Raw genomic sequence first — 18,786 nt, 5'->3', positions numbered from 1 at the left:
ACAGTGTCCGGTTATGACACCTTTTATCGAGCTTATTTGCAATCAGCATAGGGATAGCAAGCACCTTGAACGTTTTAAATCCAGTGTTGGCCAGATGTTTTTTGTGACCTGACACGTGGTGATGTTGTTCCACCTGGTGTTTGCCTTCTTCATAGCGTCTTGCATTAACAACAGTTTACAAGTAGCGATTGATATGCCAGCATTTGCCAAACGTTTCAGGCGAGTTCATCGTTCAACGTACACACCTCCAACAAACCTTCTATTGTTTTTGACCCATCTATATGAAAATGGATTGTCTTAACTTGCAGAAATGTCCTCCCAAAGAGATCTGGTAGGTATAGAAATCTGGAAATGTCTGTACCTAAGAATTACGAGGTGGCCAATGTTGTTGTTGTTAGTCCACTGCGACGAAGCTTTGAGGCGAATATCAGAGCTCGGTTCTGTTTGTTTGCTAAATTTGTCAAGAAGCGATAGGTAGAGTAAAGTGTTTAGTGCCGCAATGCTTATACATAGGCAAGCTGAACGTTAGACTTTATTTAGTTCATCCCTGTTTATTCCTTTCTCTAAAGCAGTCCACCATACTGCCACACCGTCCATTAAAATCGGTCTGATTACCGATGTGTATAGCCAATGCGTGATTCTGGGTTATAAGCCTCATTTATTACCACTGGACTTTTTGCAAGAAAAGAAAGCTACAGTAGCTCTTTTGACTCTTTCCTGTAAATATAGAGAGACCTATAGATAACGCTTTGGAAAAGCATTAGAACAGGAAAAATGAAGCAATATTTCTTTGGGGAGATGATTTGAGGAATTGGAATTTGAAACAATGGTAAAAGAAAATTGCATAGAGCTCAATCAGCACACGCCTTAAGAGAAATAAGCTTATCCTTTTTTCTTAGAAAACTGTTGCGTATGATGGGGTGTGTTTTAGCTTTCTGAAAGAATTTAAACAGAGGGGTCTGAAATGTATAACTCATGAGCGTTTATAGAAATCTGCAAATTTAGGTCATTAAATTAGAGGTATTAAATAACCTGGACCTTCGAATCTCCTTTTTGCTGTTGATTTCATCAGTCATTTTCTTACTGATGTCATCGGAACAGTAAAATATTAGTGTTGTTACAAACTGAAAATTATTATTACAATTTTTACAATGTATTTTCGAAATATACTTCGCTTCAAATGAGGTGTCTCTTTTTGAAAAACAACACTACATTAGAATTCATCTTATTTTGTCTATCATTTGCTGAAAATAAAGCTCTAACATGTTTAAAAATGTAAAATAAACATTTTGGAGAACTAGTTCCAAGTCACTTTTAAGTCTAAACAAAACATACGTGCGAGTCAACCATTCGATACTTAGGTCTTTAATTATTTTTGTAACATTAAGAAAGAAATCTCCGTTTTTTAAAGAATCTAATTGAAATTAATACTTAAACTCACTTCTTTATTGATTTTTAAATTTGTTTATTTTTTTTTCTCAGACCAATTCTAGTACTTAAATGCGAACAAGGTTACGTTGGCTATAGAACTCCTGGAAATCTCAAACTAGAATGCAATAAAGCAACGTACGAAACTATTCTAGTAGAAAGAGCACAAAAAGGTTTGGTTCATTTGAAAGCGCATAGCGGCAAATACTGGAGAATCGATGGTGATGGTATCTCTGTTGACTCTGACATTCCTGTAGATGGTTTCTATTTGGAACTTAGAGAACCAACAAGAATTTGCATTCGGTAAGAAAAATAAAATATCTAAATAAGTTTGTCTTAATGTTTGAAATTGTCTCAATATAGAACATTGGATGGTAAATATCTTGGTGCAACCAAAAATGGTGCATTTAAATTAGTTGACGATGGCACCGACACTGCCACACAATGGGAATTCTAAACTCCAAAATCAGCCAATGCCCTTGTCCAAGAGTCATAATTAAAGAAAGAAGAAAAAGAAAAAGAAGAAAAAAAGAAATACTCCTTTATTCAAAGAAAAAGAATTTCTTTGATTAGTAATTTACACACTAAAGGATTTCTTAGTAATTATAATCATTAATATCATAATAATTTCACGAGCATTAAGAGGATATCCTTGCAATATATTTAGAAGAAGAAAAATAATAATTTTAAAGAAAATAAAACAAAGGAAAAAAAAACATAAAACAATAATAATTTTATCTCTATTTGATATATTTTTATACAAGATAAAGGGAAAAACATCCGCACAACAGAGATAAACTAGGAGGAAACATAAACAAAACAAAAATAAAATAAAAATAGTATTTTATACATTTATACGATATTTTAATTATTATATAAAAGAAAAGCACTAGGAAACTCAAATACTACTACTCCATTGCCAAATACTGAGAGTAGACAAAAATAAAAATATAAACAAAAACAAAAACGAAACAAAACTCATTAAAATAACTAAATTTTCTTTTATTTTATTTATACAACATTATGTATGTTCAATTTGAAAATAAAAACAACTCCTTTTCTTCTCTCTCTTAGTGATTAATTTAAAACTTTTATTAAATCTTTTTAAAATGCATGCAACATAAAATTTATATATATATATATAAAAAAAGATACATACAAAACTTATTATATATGTAAATCCATTGAAGTTGGAGAATATAAGAATATTTTAAATTAAAATCTAAAAGAAATCTAATAACATATTTTTAATGGCTGGTAAATTTTTTATTTGCATAAAGCTGCTGCTGTTTATTTTATTTTAAAATTTCTATATATATACGTCGAAAATATTTTTTAAAACTACTCACTCACACACACACGTTATATTCCTATACATTTAGAGACGAAGAAATAAAATAAATGAAAAAATAAAACATAAAATAAAAAATACATTTTAAGATAGATCAAAACTTTTAATCACCTTATATCTCAATCTATTCTTTATTCCTTTGTTTTATTGAATAGTTTTTATTTTGTTTTTGTATCATTTTTACATTTTTTTTATAAATTTAAATTTTATATGTTAAATTTACACCTCCTAAATATTATTTTTACTGTGCAAAAGGAACACACGTTTTATTCTCTTTCGAAATTATTTATATATTATATACATGTATTTATGGATAAAAATAACTCTTTAGAATTTATTTTAATTTTTATGTGCATTTTTTCCACAAAAAAAAAGAAAAGAATGAAATTAATTTATATAAACTTAAAAATAGTTGATATCAATAAAATAAAAATACTTATTGTATAATTATCCCCAAAATTGTTGTTTATTTTAAAACGAGCGGAATAAATTAAAAGATGTCAAATTGAAATGGAATGGTGATGGGAACAAAAACAGTCAAGGGGTTAGCCTGGAATACTAGTTTATTTTTTTCAGAAATACTACAAAATAAATCGATTTTATAGAAACAGGATCTTTTAACATGTATCAGTGGCTCGCATTATTATTTTGAGCGATTTACTTTAAATAGGTGATGTTTTGCTAGCGAGTTTTCCATTTTTCAATTTTTGCTTTTGTTTTGAATTCGACCAATTAACGAATTCGAAGGCGAATTTGAAATGTCATAATGTTTGTTGGGGAGTTCATAAAAATAGCAGTGCTCTCCACATAAAACAAAAAGGCCTTCAATATCAACGTTATAAAATATTTCATTAAAGTTCTAATAACAAACTAAAATATTTTATTCATAATAACAGAAAATAAGCTTTATCGATTTTTTACCGTTAGCTTTGTCACAGTAAAAACCGTTTTTTAAATATATGGCTGTTCATAAAAATAGCATTTTATAACAAAGTACTGGACCTCGACAGGTATTGCGTTCCACGAATCTCGCACAGCTTAATAAAAATTTTTCGAATTCTTGGGTTTTGTTTTATGAACTGCTTTCTAAACATCCCCCCACAAATTTTCTATGAGGTTAAGGTCGGGGGATTGAGCGGGCCACTCCATAACGGATAACTTCTGATTTCAACTTTTTGACATATGCTTTGGGTCATAATCTTGTTGGTATACCCAAACCAACGGCATTTCCTCTTCAGCATAGGGTAACATAATCTCCTCGAGAATTTTCACATAATCGGTTGCATCCTTTATACCCCCGATGGGATTAATAGGCCCGACCCCGTAGTATGAAAAGCAAGCCCATATCATAATTTTGACTCCACCATGCTTTATGGTGTTTATAGCGTACGGTGGATCATATGCTGCATTTTGCGGTCTTTTCACAAATTCTCGACGACCCTTGAACCCCAAAAAGGACGACTTTGATGTCATCGCTTCACAGAACATTTCTCTTTTACCCATTCCCTGGAAAACTCCATTCTCTTTGCCACATGCCTTTTCGTCAAGAACGGTACCTTGCAGGGACTTCGGGCTGGTAACATCGCTTCTAAAAGACGTCTAAGTATTGTGACAGCGCCAACAAACAGTTGAAATCCATTTCTTATTTTCCAAGTCCTATGGAAGGGTTCTGTTCTACTAACTGGCCAATTTTTCTTACATTTCTTTCAGTAGTCATCCTCTTTGTGCCTAGCGTTAACGGTTTATTTTGCCATTTTAAGGCGTTACTGACCATTTTTGCTGAGCAGCCTAGGATGTCTTAAATATTTTGGTAGATTTTTCCTTCCAAACGAAGTTTTCTAATAAGTTTTCAAATTTCTTCGGTGCAGTGCCTTGACTGTCCAATTTTTTATTTTTGAGCTAATGTTATTAATTATTTTTATGCTAGTACCTATGTATGTTACAAATACTTAAAACTTTAAAAAGTTAAATGTTTATTTACCAAAAAATATCAAAAAAAAAATTGAATTTCTAACACTTTTTAATTATAAAGAAGACACTGCTATTTTTATGAACACTCTATATTCAGAGAGTTTGAAATAATGTGTGTTCACTGGGAAAAGTAGAGTATAACTTTAAGCTAAAAGTCTCTAATGTAAAACGAAAGACCGTTAGATGCCAGTAAAATGTTAAGTTTTTTTTTAAGCATTTCCGTTATTTTAAATTGACAATCAAATAAAATATGACCAGTACTGCTATTTTTATGAACACAACTGTATATAAAAATGTGAGTAAACTTTATTTTAATTTTTTTATAATTTACCCACAATCCACAATAAAGTAAAAAAATGTTGAATAAATCGCAAATTTCACAAATACAATCAAAACAAAACAAAATTTGTGGAAAGTTGTCAAATCACTGGAATATAGAAAGAACAACTCAAACCAAAAGTGTCAAATCACTGGAATATAGAAAGAACTATTTTCGCTTCACCGCGAATTCGTTAACAAGGAAATACGACGCGAGTCTAATTTGAAAGGTCGAATTGAATATTGAATATTGATTTTTGGCCAAATGGAGCACTTCTAATGTGAAAAGTGAATTATCTGCTTTCAAAATTCTTCAAATAATTGTAACTAACGAATTTACTCAGCCTTATTGTGAGTTCCGCCCGTCAAATCATTCACTCGAAATTTAAAAAGCTATTGCGAGTTTCGCCCGAATAGAATTTCACTTCGAATCAGAATAAACAGTTCGAATAATTGTCGTGTTCAGAAAACGTAGTTCGTAATAAATTTCCTCATCTCTGATTAAAACAGAGAATTAAATCTGAACCTATATTTCTTGTTGAACATAAAAACGCAATGAAATTTATGTAGGTCCGCAATTTCCTGTTAAACTGCGTACGACAAGACAATTTTAAAACTACCCAAACCAATTATTATCACTAAAAAACCTATTTGCGCAAGTGGATATCCATAATTTCCCTGTTCGTTTTTTGGTATGTGAGTATACGTTTCTAGAAAACGAACAACTAGTGAATTGCATTTTGGTTTTGAAACCCTCAAGGATTAATAAAAAAAAGAGGTAATTTATAATTTACAATAAAAAGAAAATGTAAAGTTTTTTTATACAATTTTGTATATTGTTGACAAAATCTTTTATGATGGATATTGCTTCTTTATGCGTTTGAAGTTCCTCCATAAAAACTTCTTGGGTACTCATTTTGCAAATATTTTTTTTTTCTTGGCGGTTTGATTGGTTTGAAGAAATAATAGTTGAAGGTACGACTGGAATAGGATCAGAAAGTGAATATGTTATAACACCAGCACTCTGTTGGTTATGTTGTTCATAATTCTCAAATTCGTCCAAAAAATCTTCAATTTGAATTTCATTTTCCATATTTTCCAAACTTCTCTTTTTGGGTAGATTTAACCCAAACGATTTTAAAGAAACAAACAAACTGGAATATGGCTTCTTCAGCAGAAGAGAATTTTAGTGTCCTATTAGGTCCACCTCCTGTTCCTCTTTCCGTTATTTTGTTTGTAGCAGCCTTTATTCTCACGTAGCGTTTTTGGTCGGTCTAAGCCTAATTAAAATGTTTTTTTTGTTCAGTCTTCAGCAATGTGAATTAAATCGAACCCTTACCTTCTTCCATTCTAACTCGGTCTTGATTGGAGGCCCAGGGCTAATAAGCTGAAGTGTAATATCCTTCCAAAATGCCTTTATTTTTTCTTTACTTTTGTTGACAAAACTTCTTGCGATTTCAGGATTTTTCTGCATCTTGTTTAGCAGCATATCGCTTTGATTGCATTTATTGATTTGGTCCTTACATATATGTAGATACAAACAATTAAGTTATTTTGTTTTTTTGCAACTACAATTAATATAAAAACTAACATTGTAAAATTTGTTATTCTTCTGTTCACCTCTAAAAACTAAGTAGGAATTTAAGCGCCAAATGACATTTCATTCCGCCCGATTTGAGTGCTCCCAATATTCGAAATCTTTCGAACATGAATTTTGTTCGCCCGAAACTCACAATATGCGAATTGAAAAAAGGATTTTTTTCGGGTGGAATCTTGTGCACATGAAACTCACAATAGGGCTGACTATGAAAAAATAAAAAGAAATTATATATTATTTAAAAAAAGCCGAAACAAGAGGATGTCCAAAGAAAACTTCACCTACCCTCGACAGAAAAATAGTTAGAGAAGCACTAACTTTGCATTTGCAACATCCACTTTGAAAGATTCGTCGACGTTTGCAAGAAAAAGAAATCACACGGAAGAATAGTTGGATAAGTTCCATTGCTCAGTAAAAGAATCAAAAAACATAACCTTGAATTCGCAAACTTCAACCAAGCATCAGGAAATCAAAGAAAATGGACAAATATTTTTACAGGGACGAAACCAAAATAAATTTGTTTAAATCTGATGTCCCGATTTATGTTAGAATAAAAAACAATGAAGAACTAGATCCTAGAAGCACCATCTTGACGGTAAATCATGGTGGTTTTTTTCTTATAATAGAGTAGGCACTATCTTTTGGGTGGAAAATATTATGACCAGAGACACGTACATACTTCCAAATATTGGAAAACGTTATATTTCCATTTGAAGAAGATAATATCCCATTAGTGTGACTGAATTGCATTATAATGACCTCAAACACACTGCTTAAGTCGCGACAATATAGTTTGAACAAAGGAATGTGCCAGCCTACACAATCGCCGGATCTAAGATCCATAGAAAATCTTTGGAATGATTTAAAAAACAGAATATCATACAAGAAGACCTGAAATACGGAGGCAATATGGAAAGAAATCCAAGAAAAATGGTACGCAACAACTGTGGAACCATGTCAAAAACTAGTTCGACTCTTTGCCAAGAAAGAGTAGAAGAAGAAGGCGTCTTTATGTTACCCATTTACTCAATTTCCTTACAAGATAAGCTGCATTTTTGCCTTATCATTACGAAAAATCTGATGCACTCTTATTTTTTGGCCAGGAAAAAGACGCATGAAAATATTTTTCAGTATTTTTGGTAACAATTGGAAATAATATTGACATAAAATACATGTGATCATTTTTAATGAAGACTTTTGTGATAAAATTGTAATAACAGAGTTTCACTCGAGCGACAGTGACAGTAAACTCCGCCGTGACAGTATACTCCGCCAAATTCGGAGTCAGTAGCCTCAATGTTAAGAGCACTACGTCCAATTTGTAGTCGTCAGAATCGTGCTAGCAGATCAAAGTTTGAATCCACAGGCACAGTACAAACTGTTCCTATGACAGTAAGACAAAGAAGTGCCCGTTGTGTCGGCTTCCGTTGCAGAAAGCAGGAATGTGTCTCTCATACGTCGTTCTCAAGAGTTGGGCATCTCGTTAAGGCGAATTTTGAGAAAAGATCTTAGCCTACATCCTAACAAGATTAAATTTACGTAAGAACTGAAGCCGCTTGACAATTAGAAGCGTCGTATATTCGTGAGTTGGCTGAGCAACAACTTGAAAATGATTCGGATTTAAATCGAAAAATCATCTTCAGCGATGAGGCAGAATGGCTTCGTCAATAAACAAAATATACGGTATTGGTCAGGCTGCAATCCACACGTACTCCATGAGTGATCATTGTATCCCGAAAAATTGGTTTGGTGTGCTTTATGGGCCGGCGGCCTCAATTGGGCCCTACTTCTTCCTTTATGATCAAGTCCGGCATGTTACTGTGAATGGGAATCGCTACCGTTATATGATAACTGAATATTTTTAGCCCCAAGTAGATGATATGAATTTGGAGGGCATGTGCCACAAGCCAAACAGCGAATGTCACAATCAATTTATTGAAAACCAAGTTTGGAGAACAAGTTATTTCACGAAATGGTCCAGTCGCTTGGCCGCCTTTATCATGCGATTTGACGCCTTTAAACTATTTCGTGAGGGCCAGGGTTAAACAAAAATAGATAATTTAGTTTCTGAAGGACTTTCAATTTATTTATACATGTTTATAAAAAAAACAATTAGGCTATTATTTATTGTACAGGACTCAATGCGTGAGTATAGAAATTCTTTTCTTCTCCAAGACCTCGCTTGATGACATGTGGAATCTTCTTCGGTACCATGCTACAAATGCAAAATAAATATTTGTTATACTTTTTGTGATTCCCGATTTAGTTTCTAAAACTTTACCTTATGCAATCAATAATAGGGCAAACTGATACACAAAGTGTGCAACCAGTACAATCATCATTCACATGAGGAATATGAGTTTCAGGATCGAACGTTATAGCTTGATATCCTGAATCTGCACAGGTCATGTAACACTTGCCACAATTAATGCACAAATCCTGAAAAAAAAAAATAGAATTGGTTGTTTAAAGTCAAAATGTCAATTTTGGTACAAAATGTTGGTACAAAAACAAATGTTACTTTACTTACATCGTCTATCAAAGCAACAGCTTGCTTTTTATTATCTAAGCTCTTGTAAGTTCCAATGTGGGGTAACGCACGTCCTATAATGTCCTTTACTGATGGCACAGGCTTTGTTTGGCCATCTCCATTAACAGATGCCACATCATCATTGCTCAACTTCCACATTGGGCCTTTTTCTTGACGGATATTGTGCATTATTTCTTCGCGTTGGTCCTTTGCAGGGCCTAAGAATCCCAAGGTCTGAAATGAAAACAATCAATCTTAGAACTTCAAAATTCTATTTTAGGCAGTCCTTACTTTATTGCCTTCACCGGTCAAATGAAGAACAGGTTTTCCTTTTTGATGCTTCGAAACCGGTGGTGACTGACCATCCCAGAATTGTGAATTTTTAGGAGGTGGATTCGACTTTAGGTAGAGCAGTGCCTTAAGTCCAACACAATAATCTTCAATTAAGGTAAAGTCTTGATTTTGGACAGATGAGCAGATTTGCAGAACACTCGCACCACAATGCAGAAATTGTAGAGCCACTTCTGCTGAATCGATTCCACCGATCCCTAGAATTGGGAAGCCGGGCATTTTGTTGGCTATTGTCGAAATTGCTCTAAGGGCCATGGGGCGTGTTGCATTTCCAGACACTCCACCATAAGTTGTCTTCTTATCGGCACCAACCGCTGGCCAGGGAGTTGCATCAGCCTTGAGACTCATAAGTCCCTGAACGGTATTGATAGCCGAAACTCCATCGGCGTTACCGCGTTTAGCTGCCATTGCGATTGACACAATATCCGTGATGTTGGGAGTGAGTTTGACGAAGAACGGAATTTTGACAGTTTTCCTAACCCATTTGGCTATGTTCTCAACCAACACCGGATCTTGTCCACATGCCAATCCCATGCCGGACTCACCCATACCGTGGGGACAAGAGAGATTCAACTCAAGAGCATCAGATCCACAAGCCTCTGCCTTGGAAGCTAGTTCAACCCAATCAGCCTCATTATATGAACACATGATACTCGCAATGACAATCTTTTCGGGGAAATCCTTCTTTAACTCAGCGATGGACCTGAACCAATATTCGGAGCGTTTCTCGGAAATCAATTCGATATTAAGGAACGAACCTTGCTGTGGGCCATAATTGTAGCCAGACGTTGAGCCTCTTACGATTCTGGGAGAAACATTTGTCACCAAGTCCTTATCGAGACCAAATGTCTTTGTGACAACAAATCCCCAGCCCTGTTCGAAAGCACGACGAATCATTGCAGCACTTGTAGTTGGTGGAGCCGAAGCTAAACCAAATGGATTCTCAAATTTAAGACCGCACATTTCCACAGATATGTCAACTTTGTCAATGTCGGTATAGAAGAGTGGTAATTCGGGAGGTGTAGTCAATGGAAGTCGCTACAAATACGGAGCTGTTTTTAAGTGTTTTTATCAAAGTTTTGAAGTCGATATTTACCTGTAAGTAGCAATGCATGTGCCAGGCAGCAGTCTTTCCATCATTCACAGACTCAACAGTTGTATTAGCAACGCCAGCCAGATCTCCTCCACAGAAAACATTCTTCTCAGAACTTTGCATGGTTGTGTAGTCTATTTTTGGTAGACTCCATTTGTCTAGTGCTATTGGACTCAAGGCATTAATGACTAAAAACAGTGTAATTTCGTTAATAAATTGTTATATGTGGCTTAATTTTTAAACTACTCTCACTTTCTGGGTCATAAAGACCAGATCCAAAAGCTGAGATGACAAAGTTTGCCTTCAATCTGGTAGTTTGTTCCTTGTCTTCAATCCATTTGTCGTTTTCATCCTGTTCGGTTCTACAGAATTCCATTCCCGTAATCTTAAAATAAAATATCAATGTTAAATAGATTTAATATGGTTTAAAGATCAAGCTTCCTTACCTTATTATCCTTAACAATAACCTTCAGTGGGGACAAATACGGCATAAATTCACATTTCTCCTCTCTAGCCAGCTCAACTTCTTCTGGAACCGCTCTGATTCCTGATGAACCCTTGCGGAATACCACAAACACTCTTTTAGCACCACATCGTAGAGCTGATGTCGCACAATCAAAGGCAGTATCTCCAGCACCCAATACGATAACATTGCCATATAATTGAGGTAAAGCCTGACTTGCTTTGCAAGCACATAGTCCTGGTTTACTTCCGTTCGCGACTTGAGGAAGGAAACTTTTTGACGTATAAAACCCAGTAGATTCGTCAAGACCTTTAAAAATCGGATCAAGTTTTGGTTCTGGCAATCCAATTCCGAGGAAGACTGCATCAACGCCTGAAGAAAGTAGACCCTTGAGAGAATAAAAAAACGTTTCTTTTAAAATAAGAAGAAGATTTAAAACGATTCAAGCCTACCGAAACAGTTAAGTCCTTGGTTGATAAAGATCGTCCAGTTTCGATCTTCACTCCCAGATCCTTCACTAGTTGAATTTCAAAATCAACCACTTCAACTGGAAGTCGATATTGTGGGATCTCAGATGAGCTACATGGATACAAATAACGTCTTAAAGTCCGAACAAAAGTTTGAAGAAAGTCTTAATAAAATACCTAAGACCTCCTAAGTATGAGCGCTTTTCATAGATTATAATATCCTTGTATCCCAAACGTCCTAGAAATGTTGCACAAGACAATGACGCTGGTCCTCCTCCTAGCAGAGCGATTTTTTTGTTTGGCTGTGCCAATGGCTTTTGTCCTGGTGGAACGATCTGTTTCACGCCCATTTGCTTGAAAACGTCTGTGGCGTAATGCTGCAAGCCACCGATGTTGATTGGTCCCTCTTCGGAGGCCTGCAAGTTACACCCTCCGACACATAAGTCACTAGTAGGACAAACCATGCCACAGGTCAGTCCAAGAGGATTATCGGAAAAAATCGCTTTGGCAGCTCCGTAGTAATTCTGAAATTAAATAGAAGACAGTGAAGAAACTATTGCAATCTTGTTAGAAGAAGCACTTCACACCTTATTGGCGATGCTCGTAATAAAGCTTTTGATATCCAATTGAGTGGGACATGATTTCTGGCAAGGAGCATCTGCACACTTCAAACACCTTGCAGCTTCTTTGAGGGCACCACGTTCCGATAGAGTTGTATGTTTGATGTCTTCAAAATTATTCTTCAATTTTACTGGAGCCTTGAAATAAAATGGTCTTTGGTAATTCGAATCACTTTAACTGATATTTTCAAACTTACAGCACACGAATGATCAGTATTTCTTTTCCATTGCTTTTTAATAACTTTCGTACTCGAAGTTGGAACAAGTGAGCATTTGCTCTTAACTCGAGGATTTAAACTCAATAAGTTCTGAGAAGATAAAAAAGTCATATTATTTGAATTCTAGTTAAAGTATTAAAAATCACCTCGATGTCGGGAACATCTTTGCTTAACAATGCTGGGGGACTCATTTCTTGATTGATTTAATATCTGAATCTAAAAAGTGCAATAAGAAATTAAACATACAAATGTTTAACAATAGTCAAATAAATTAAAAAAAGAGATCAATGTCAATGTGTCAATATTTCTAAAAATAATGCAATAATTCTGAAAACATAAATTAAGGAACATTTTTTATTGATCGCAATTTATTCGAGTTTTGAAGAAGTTTTTATCTACCGGGTAATTATTTACGTAATAATATATATATGAGTTTTCCAAATACTGAGTTTTCCAAATACTTACACGAAAAAATAACTTTATTCTATATTGCAACTTAAAAACTCTTTTTACTATAAAATTGATAACAATACATTTTAAAGAAAAACTACCTGTTTTGAAATTATGGTTTTTAAAAATCTGTGTTTTTTTTTCTTATTTATGTTTTACAATCTGATTATTAAAAATGGTAAAAAAGAATCCAGCTTTTCCTAAGTGAACAAAAAAGGCATTCGTAAAGTATTTTCACAAAATAATATCAAAGACCTTATGCAAAAAGATTCCTTATATATTTGCCATTTATGCCATTTGGGACTTGAAGTTAATGCGTGTTTCTAGTATCGGATTGGCCAGCTGCCAAAAAATTGACTTCCAATTAAAGCAACTTCATTGGAAAGTTGACTGGAAAGTTAGTCAAGAAAAAACTCCTAACTACGAAGCCAAGTCTAATTAGCTGATCATGTTTTAACATTTAACTAAAAGCTGAACTTTATAACAATTTTATTTATTCATTTACTAATTTTTTTTTTAAAGTTCTATGTAAAAGGGTACCTATTGGAAGAGGAAAATTGACTTTTTAATTACAATACCAAATATAACTTTGTGGATTTGTACATTGTGTAAGGATTTTTTTGTTGATAAAAATGTTGTAATTATTTCTGCACAATAAATATGTAAAAGATAATGAAAAAAGTACAAAGTAGTAAGTTTGCATAATCATTACACTAGTTGTTGTTTAGAAGTTATAAGCATGGTATTATAATTTTTGTTTTAATTTAAAAAAAGAACTTGACCTGTTATATGAAACATTATAAGGCCAATACAAATTTAGACCCATTCGGTCGATTTGGATTTGGATTGTTAAAATAAGGTATCAGTTGAATTATTTAAAAAAAATTATTTACCAAAAATATTCTGTTATAATCTGATTTCAAAATGTATTTTAGTTAGCGAGATTTTTAGTAGAAAACCAGCTTTTACCAATTGTAGCATTTCTTAAAGTTTATTTTTCTTATATTAACAAATACAAATTAATTTGAAGTCAATATCATTTATAATTCAAATTATTAAATAGTTTTAAGCCAATATTTTGAAAAGATATTTGAGTTGAAAGTAAAGCCTTAGTATAGTTTTTTAAGGTTTTTATTTTTTGTAAAAAACTGTCAGTTCGATTTTTCTCAACATTTTACGGAATGTCGAAAACAATATTTTTTATAAGATTGAATAAGGTGGAAGCCATAATCTTAAATGTTTGACTAGCTGTTAAAAACGTTGTTCTTCGTTGCACACAATTATGTTGGAGATAAAATCATTTTTGTTTGAACATTTTTGAGAAGAAAAATATGTTTTTTTTTTTTAGTTTCGTACACACGCACGCACAGACATCTTTCTAAAAATCTTTTATTACATAATTGTAATTTTATTTTTGAATATGGTTAAGGGTAAGTGTCCTCTTCGTATTCTTGTTATCAAAAGTACTTTTTAAATTAGTCATCAAGATTCGCCTAATTTAGTAGCTATATATTCTAGTTTTAGCTTTTTCTTGAATTATTTACGCAATTTTAATTTAAAAAATATAGGGTTTTTCAAGAAGGGATGGTAGATGCTGAAAATGTCAATAGTATCGTTTGCTGTGTGGCACGTAGCACCGGCCTGCTGGAACCACATGTCGTCTAAGTCCTTATGGTACAATTTTGGCCATACAAAATTAGTTATCATCGTTATTTACTACCTACGTAGTTTTCAAAAAAGTACTAATTAATTAATTAATTAATTAAGTAATTATGTGTCCGACCCAGAATCCGCACCAAACGGTTACTTTTTGAGAATGCATTATCACCTGTTGAACTCCGCCTGGGTTGGTGTCGTCCCATATTCGGAAATTTTGCTTGTTAATACATCCATTCATCGAAAAATGCGCCTAGTCACTAAAGATGATTTTTCGCCGCAAATTGTGTTCCCTTCCAAACGATTCGAAGACCAGTCAGCGAACAAATGGCCTTGTCTATGGTAATGAACTTTGACTTCCTGGGTCATCGGATCTTGTACGGATGTTGGCCCAAGTTCCAAGCCAAAATTCGCCAAGTTTAAGTCTGTGAAAGCCCGAGTTCTTGTGCACGGCGAGGAATAGACTGCCTCGCGTTCTGCTGTTTATTTCACGGATCGCGGCGATGTTCTGGCTGATTGTTTACTGAACCGTTTGTCTCAAATTTGATCGCCAAACGTTGAAAATTCGACTGTGAAGGGCCACCACGTCGACCGTAAAATGGAAGTAATGCGCGCAACGTTTGCGTTAACGAACACTAATTTTGATAATAAAGTATCAACATTTTAACGTGCTGTTCAATCATTCAATGTTCCATGACGATTTGGCATAAGAAACTGAATAATAAACAAACGATTTGACAGATGTCACCAAAATAAAATGGCCGCCACTGTTGGCGCCCGCTCTAACGAGAAATTTGTATTGTACCCGTAGAAATGTGAGCTTGACCCCCATTCATCCCCCTACATTTTTTTCTACGGTCCAAAATAAGAATACTTTATTAGGGACTACAAAAAAGTACAAATTAAGTTCTTCACCAAAAATTCAGCTAACCACACTTTTCTTACAGTGCCAACTTTCCATAGGAAGTTATTGTAATGGGTCCGATTTGTCAAAATAAAAATTTTGACATTTCTCGACGTTTCACTAAAAAAACTAGAGACTTAAATTAAATTTTATATAATATATTGTAAGGTGATACCAAACAAGTATATTTTTTGAAAAAAAAAATCCAATTAACAATTTTTTGTATAAATCAAAAAACTGAAAAAAAAAATGTGTTACCTAGAAAAGTTTACGAATACAAAATGATTCAATAGTTCAATAGTTTATTCCAAAAAAAGTGTATAAAAACCAAAAGATATTTTTGGAATAAACTATTGAACCAACCTTAGTGGATGATGTTTTTGACTATTAACAGTCGAATTGTTATTTCCTGAACACCGTTTAATTTAATAAATATGATTTAAAATCATGAAAAATTAATTTAAAATAAACCTTGCACCTTGTTTGGACGCATATTTTCTCGAATAAATGGAGAATCCATATAATATGAGCTACATAGAGCTACTGTGAATTATATGGTTGTTACAAGTCTTCAGAGGGTTCATGCATATTAATAATGTAAACGCTACATCACTCCCCGCCGTACAAAAGTGACACAAAACAAATTTATTTTTTGAAAAAATCCAATTAACGGTTTTATTTATAAATCAACAAAATTGAAACAAAATTTGTCACGTCGAAAATTTTGCGAATAAAAACTTTTTTATCTCCAAATTTTGTGCAACTAATAATAACGTTTTAAAAAAAATGTAATTGACAGTTTTTTTTCTTTTATTAAAAATGAAAATCTAAAAAAAAACATTGCTCAAAGTTGCGAAAAATTGAAATTCGACTCAAATATCTTTTCAAAAATTTGAGTTTATATCTTATAAGAAATATTGTTTTCAACATTCGCTAAAATTTTGAGAAAAATCGAATCGACAGTTTTTTTTACAAAAAATCAAAACTTAAAAAAAACAATACTTAAACTTAGTAGAAATGTACTTTCGACTCAAATAGCCTTTCAAAAATTAAAAATATTGATTTCCAACTTATTTTATCTCATAGAAAATACATAAATCCAACAGTTCGTTGTTTAATACAAAATAAAAATCTACAAAAAATAGTACGCAAATGCTACTTAAATTGGTAAAAATTGTTTTTGACTAAATATCTCGTTAAGAAAACTATTTCATTATATGCTAAATATTGTTGGTTATTTTTAAATTTTTAAGAATAATTCAACTGACAACTATTTTAACACCGCATGAAAACCTACAAACTTTTAAGCAAGACAAATCGCATCGTCAAATTAAAATCCAAATTTTAGAATTTTTTTGAAAATTTCCTTTTTCCACAAAATTGAAAATGGTGTTTATTAAATTGCTTAAGAAATTTTAAAATACAACGATTTAACGATCATTAGACAAAATTAGAATTTCTATTAATCACCCTCATTTTCAAAATAGTGTTGGGGCTGAGTTTAGCGCCACCTTGTACATTCATACAAAGGTACATACGCATGTACAATATAATGTTTACAAAATATTATCTATACAACACCCTTTTATCATGTACCGCTCTATTTATAAACCCCCAATAAAGTTAACATTCCTCTTTTCGCACTTATACGAACATAAGTACTTGATTAATATCAAATCAAACAACAAATCGTTATGTAATCAAATTTAGAAAAAAATATCACTTTCCATACTCTCACGGGAAAGTACGTACATACCTTCAATTTATTATCTATTGAATTAACTTTATACCTAGTACCTACCCACTTTAGATTATCAATGCGTAACATGGCCGATAATTGATTAGTTTTTTTTTCTATCTGAGTGTGGCTATGATTATAAAAATAATAATAAATAAAAATACAAAACTCCCTTATCAACAACTATTCTAATTCGAAATGAATGTAAATCAAGAGAGGAGAGATTTGGCATACCTAATGCATTCTTCAATGAAATAGTTGTTGAATACTCCGCTATAAGTCTACATTCGTGTTACTATGTTAGTCGACTTTTTAGTACACGTATTTGTTAATAATTTATGGTGCATTTATCAAACGTACATACTTAACCGTGTACCTATTGATGCCATTGTTTGCCTGAAGCTTGGATAGGCAAAATCCAAAAACAAGTTAAGCCATTTGAGAAGGCGTCAAATTTAGGAATATCTAGACTTACCAGTTCGATGTTTATACCAAGTGACACTTTATTATTATAAAACAAACAAAACTTTGAATTTAAAAAAAAAGTAAAGTTGAATATGCAAATTTTTTAATACCACCAACTTAGTCTAAAAGCTAAACACAGGCTTCAATCTTTGTGTATCACTTTATCAGTCAAGGTTAAGTTTTTTTTTATTTGGCCCACAGATATGAATATTTTGTTCCTAATATCTTTTTTGATTAAATCAAACGAGTTCATGAACTTGTTTAGAAGAGAAACATTTTAGCTCTAGGCATAGCATATTAAACATCATCAACCATAAGTGGTTGGCAAATGGGTCACTCAAATGCCTTCAAATTGACACCACAAAAATTATGTTCAGAACTGCCATATTTTGTGTTTTAGGTACGTACTATATTTGTATGTTGTCAATTAAGTGTCAGTGTTGTATTAATCAAATTTTATTATTTGAGAAATATTTAAACTCGTAGAAATTGATCAAATAAAAATTTGTTTAACAAAACTTATTGACTTCATTAAATATTTGATCTACAGCGAAAACTTTTCAATCGTTCAGCAAAAACAACAAAAGTCTATAATAGGTATCAGTCAATAAACAGAAATTCAAACCTTATATTGATGATAGCACAGTGACGTTTTATTTAGATTTAGACTTTAGAAGTTTTGAAAATTCACAAAAGATTATAGAACGTTTTTTTTTCAATTTTTAAAGTAGATTGGTCTTCGCACTGGAAGCGCCAAACTGAAACTAAAGCAATAGCTTAGCATCGCAGAAACAAGTCGAAAACAATAACTCAAAGTTCTATATATGGGAGATATTTAGTACGTTATATCTTATCTAAGCTTCAAGCATAGAAGTACTATTTAAATCATTTAAAATTGTAGCCGACAGAAAGAGATAACAGTGGAGCACTACTTTAGGTTTTTGATATACAGAATAGAACTCAGAGATGTTAAGAGCGTTAGATTCTAGATTTTAGATTTAGAAGTTTTGAATCTTATCAAAAATAATAATAGATAGATACTTTTGTTTTCGTTTTTTGTTTATTGAAAACAATTAAAATGTGCGTCACTCATAATTATAATACATAAATTGGAGATTCTTTTGGTATTTTTAGGGATTATGTATTCGAGTTTGTTATGTTTGTTT

At 32.7% G+C, this 18,786-nt stretch overlaps 2 protein-coding genes across 3 annotated transcripts in view; one reads left to right on the top strand and one right to left on the bottom strand.

Annotated features, from left to right (window-relative positions):
- The window catches only part of LOC129947004 (protein singed), a 45,129-nt gene extending 42,270 nt beyond the window's left edge, over window positions 1–2,859 (top strand). For both annotated transcript variants that reach the window (XM_056057402.1, XM_056057401.1), the window contains exons 6-7: window positions 1,483–1,731; window positions 1,792–2,859. In XM_056057402.1, the coding sequence (XP_055913377.1) occupies window positions 1,483–1,731; window positions 1,792–1,885 (343 nt within the window). In that variant the 3' untranslated portion in view covers window positions 1,886–2,859. The remainder of the gene's footprint in view (window positions 1–1,482; window positions 1,732–1,791) is intronic.
- A 5,865-nt stretch (window positions 2,860–8,724) lies between these two features.
- Window positions 8,725–18,391, bottom strand: LOC129944030 (dihydropyrimidine dehydrogenase [NADP(+)]). The gene is made up of 13 exons (XM_056053186.1): window positions 18,246–18,391; window positions 12,554–12,623; window positions 12,387–12,497; window positions 12,157–12,327; window positions 11,747–12,093; window positions 11,555–11,681; window positions 11,086–11,490; window positions 10,892–11,024; window positions 10,643–10,827; window positions 9,487–10,584; window positions 9,196–9,429; window positions 8,947–9,104; window positions 8,725–8,880 (listed from the first exon to the last, which is right to left on the bottom strand). The coding sequence occupies exons 2-13, from the start codon at window positions 12,596–12,598 to the stop codon at window positions 8,790–8,792; spliced, it is 3,105 nt and encodes a 1,034-aa protein (XP_055909161.1). The 5' UTR covers window positions 12,599–12,623; window positions 18,246–18,391; the 3' UTR covers window positions 8,725–8,789.
- Window positions 18,392–18,786: the final 395 nt, after the last annotated feature.

The sequence above is a fragment of the Eupeodes corollae genome, chromosome 2, assembly GCF_945859685.1.
Source record: "Eupeodes corollae chromosome 2, idEupCoro1.1, whole genome shotgun sequence".
NCBI classification, from domain to species: domain Eukaryota; kingdom Metazoa; phylum Arthropoda; class Insecta; order Diptera; family Syrphidae; genus Eupeodes; species Eupeodes corollae.
Note: the sequence above shows the minus strand (reverse complement) of the source record. Positions and strands in the feature narration are given on the sequence as shown.

Bases quoted from the DNA above. Each gene is read 5' to 3' on its own strand.
- LOC129944030 (XM_056053186.1), bottom strand. From the start codon at position 12,598: ATGAGTCCCCCAGCATTGTTAAGCAAAGATGTTCCCGACATCGAG. The intron at 11,491-11,554 runs GTAGGCTTGAAT...TATTCTCTCAAG, and splicing joins CCAAGGACTTAACTGTTTCG to GGTCTACTTTCTTCAGGCGT. The intron at 10,828-10,891 runs GTGAGAGTAGTT...CACTGTTTTTAG, and splicing joins TGGTCTTTATGACCCAGAAA to TCATTAATGCCTTGAGTCCA.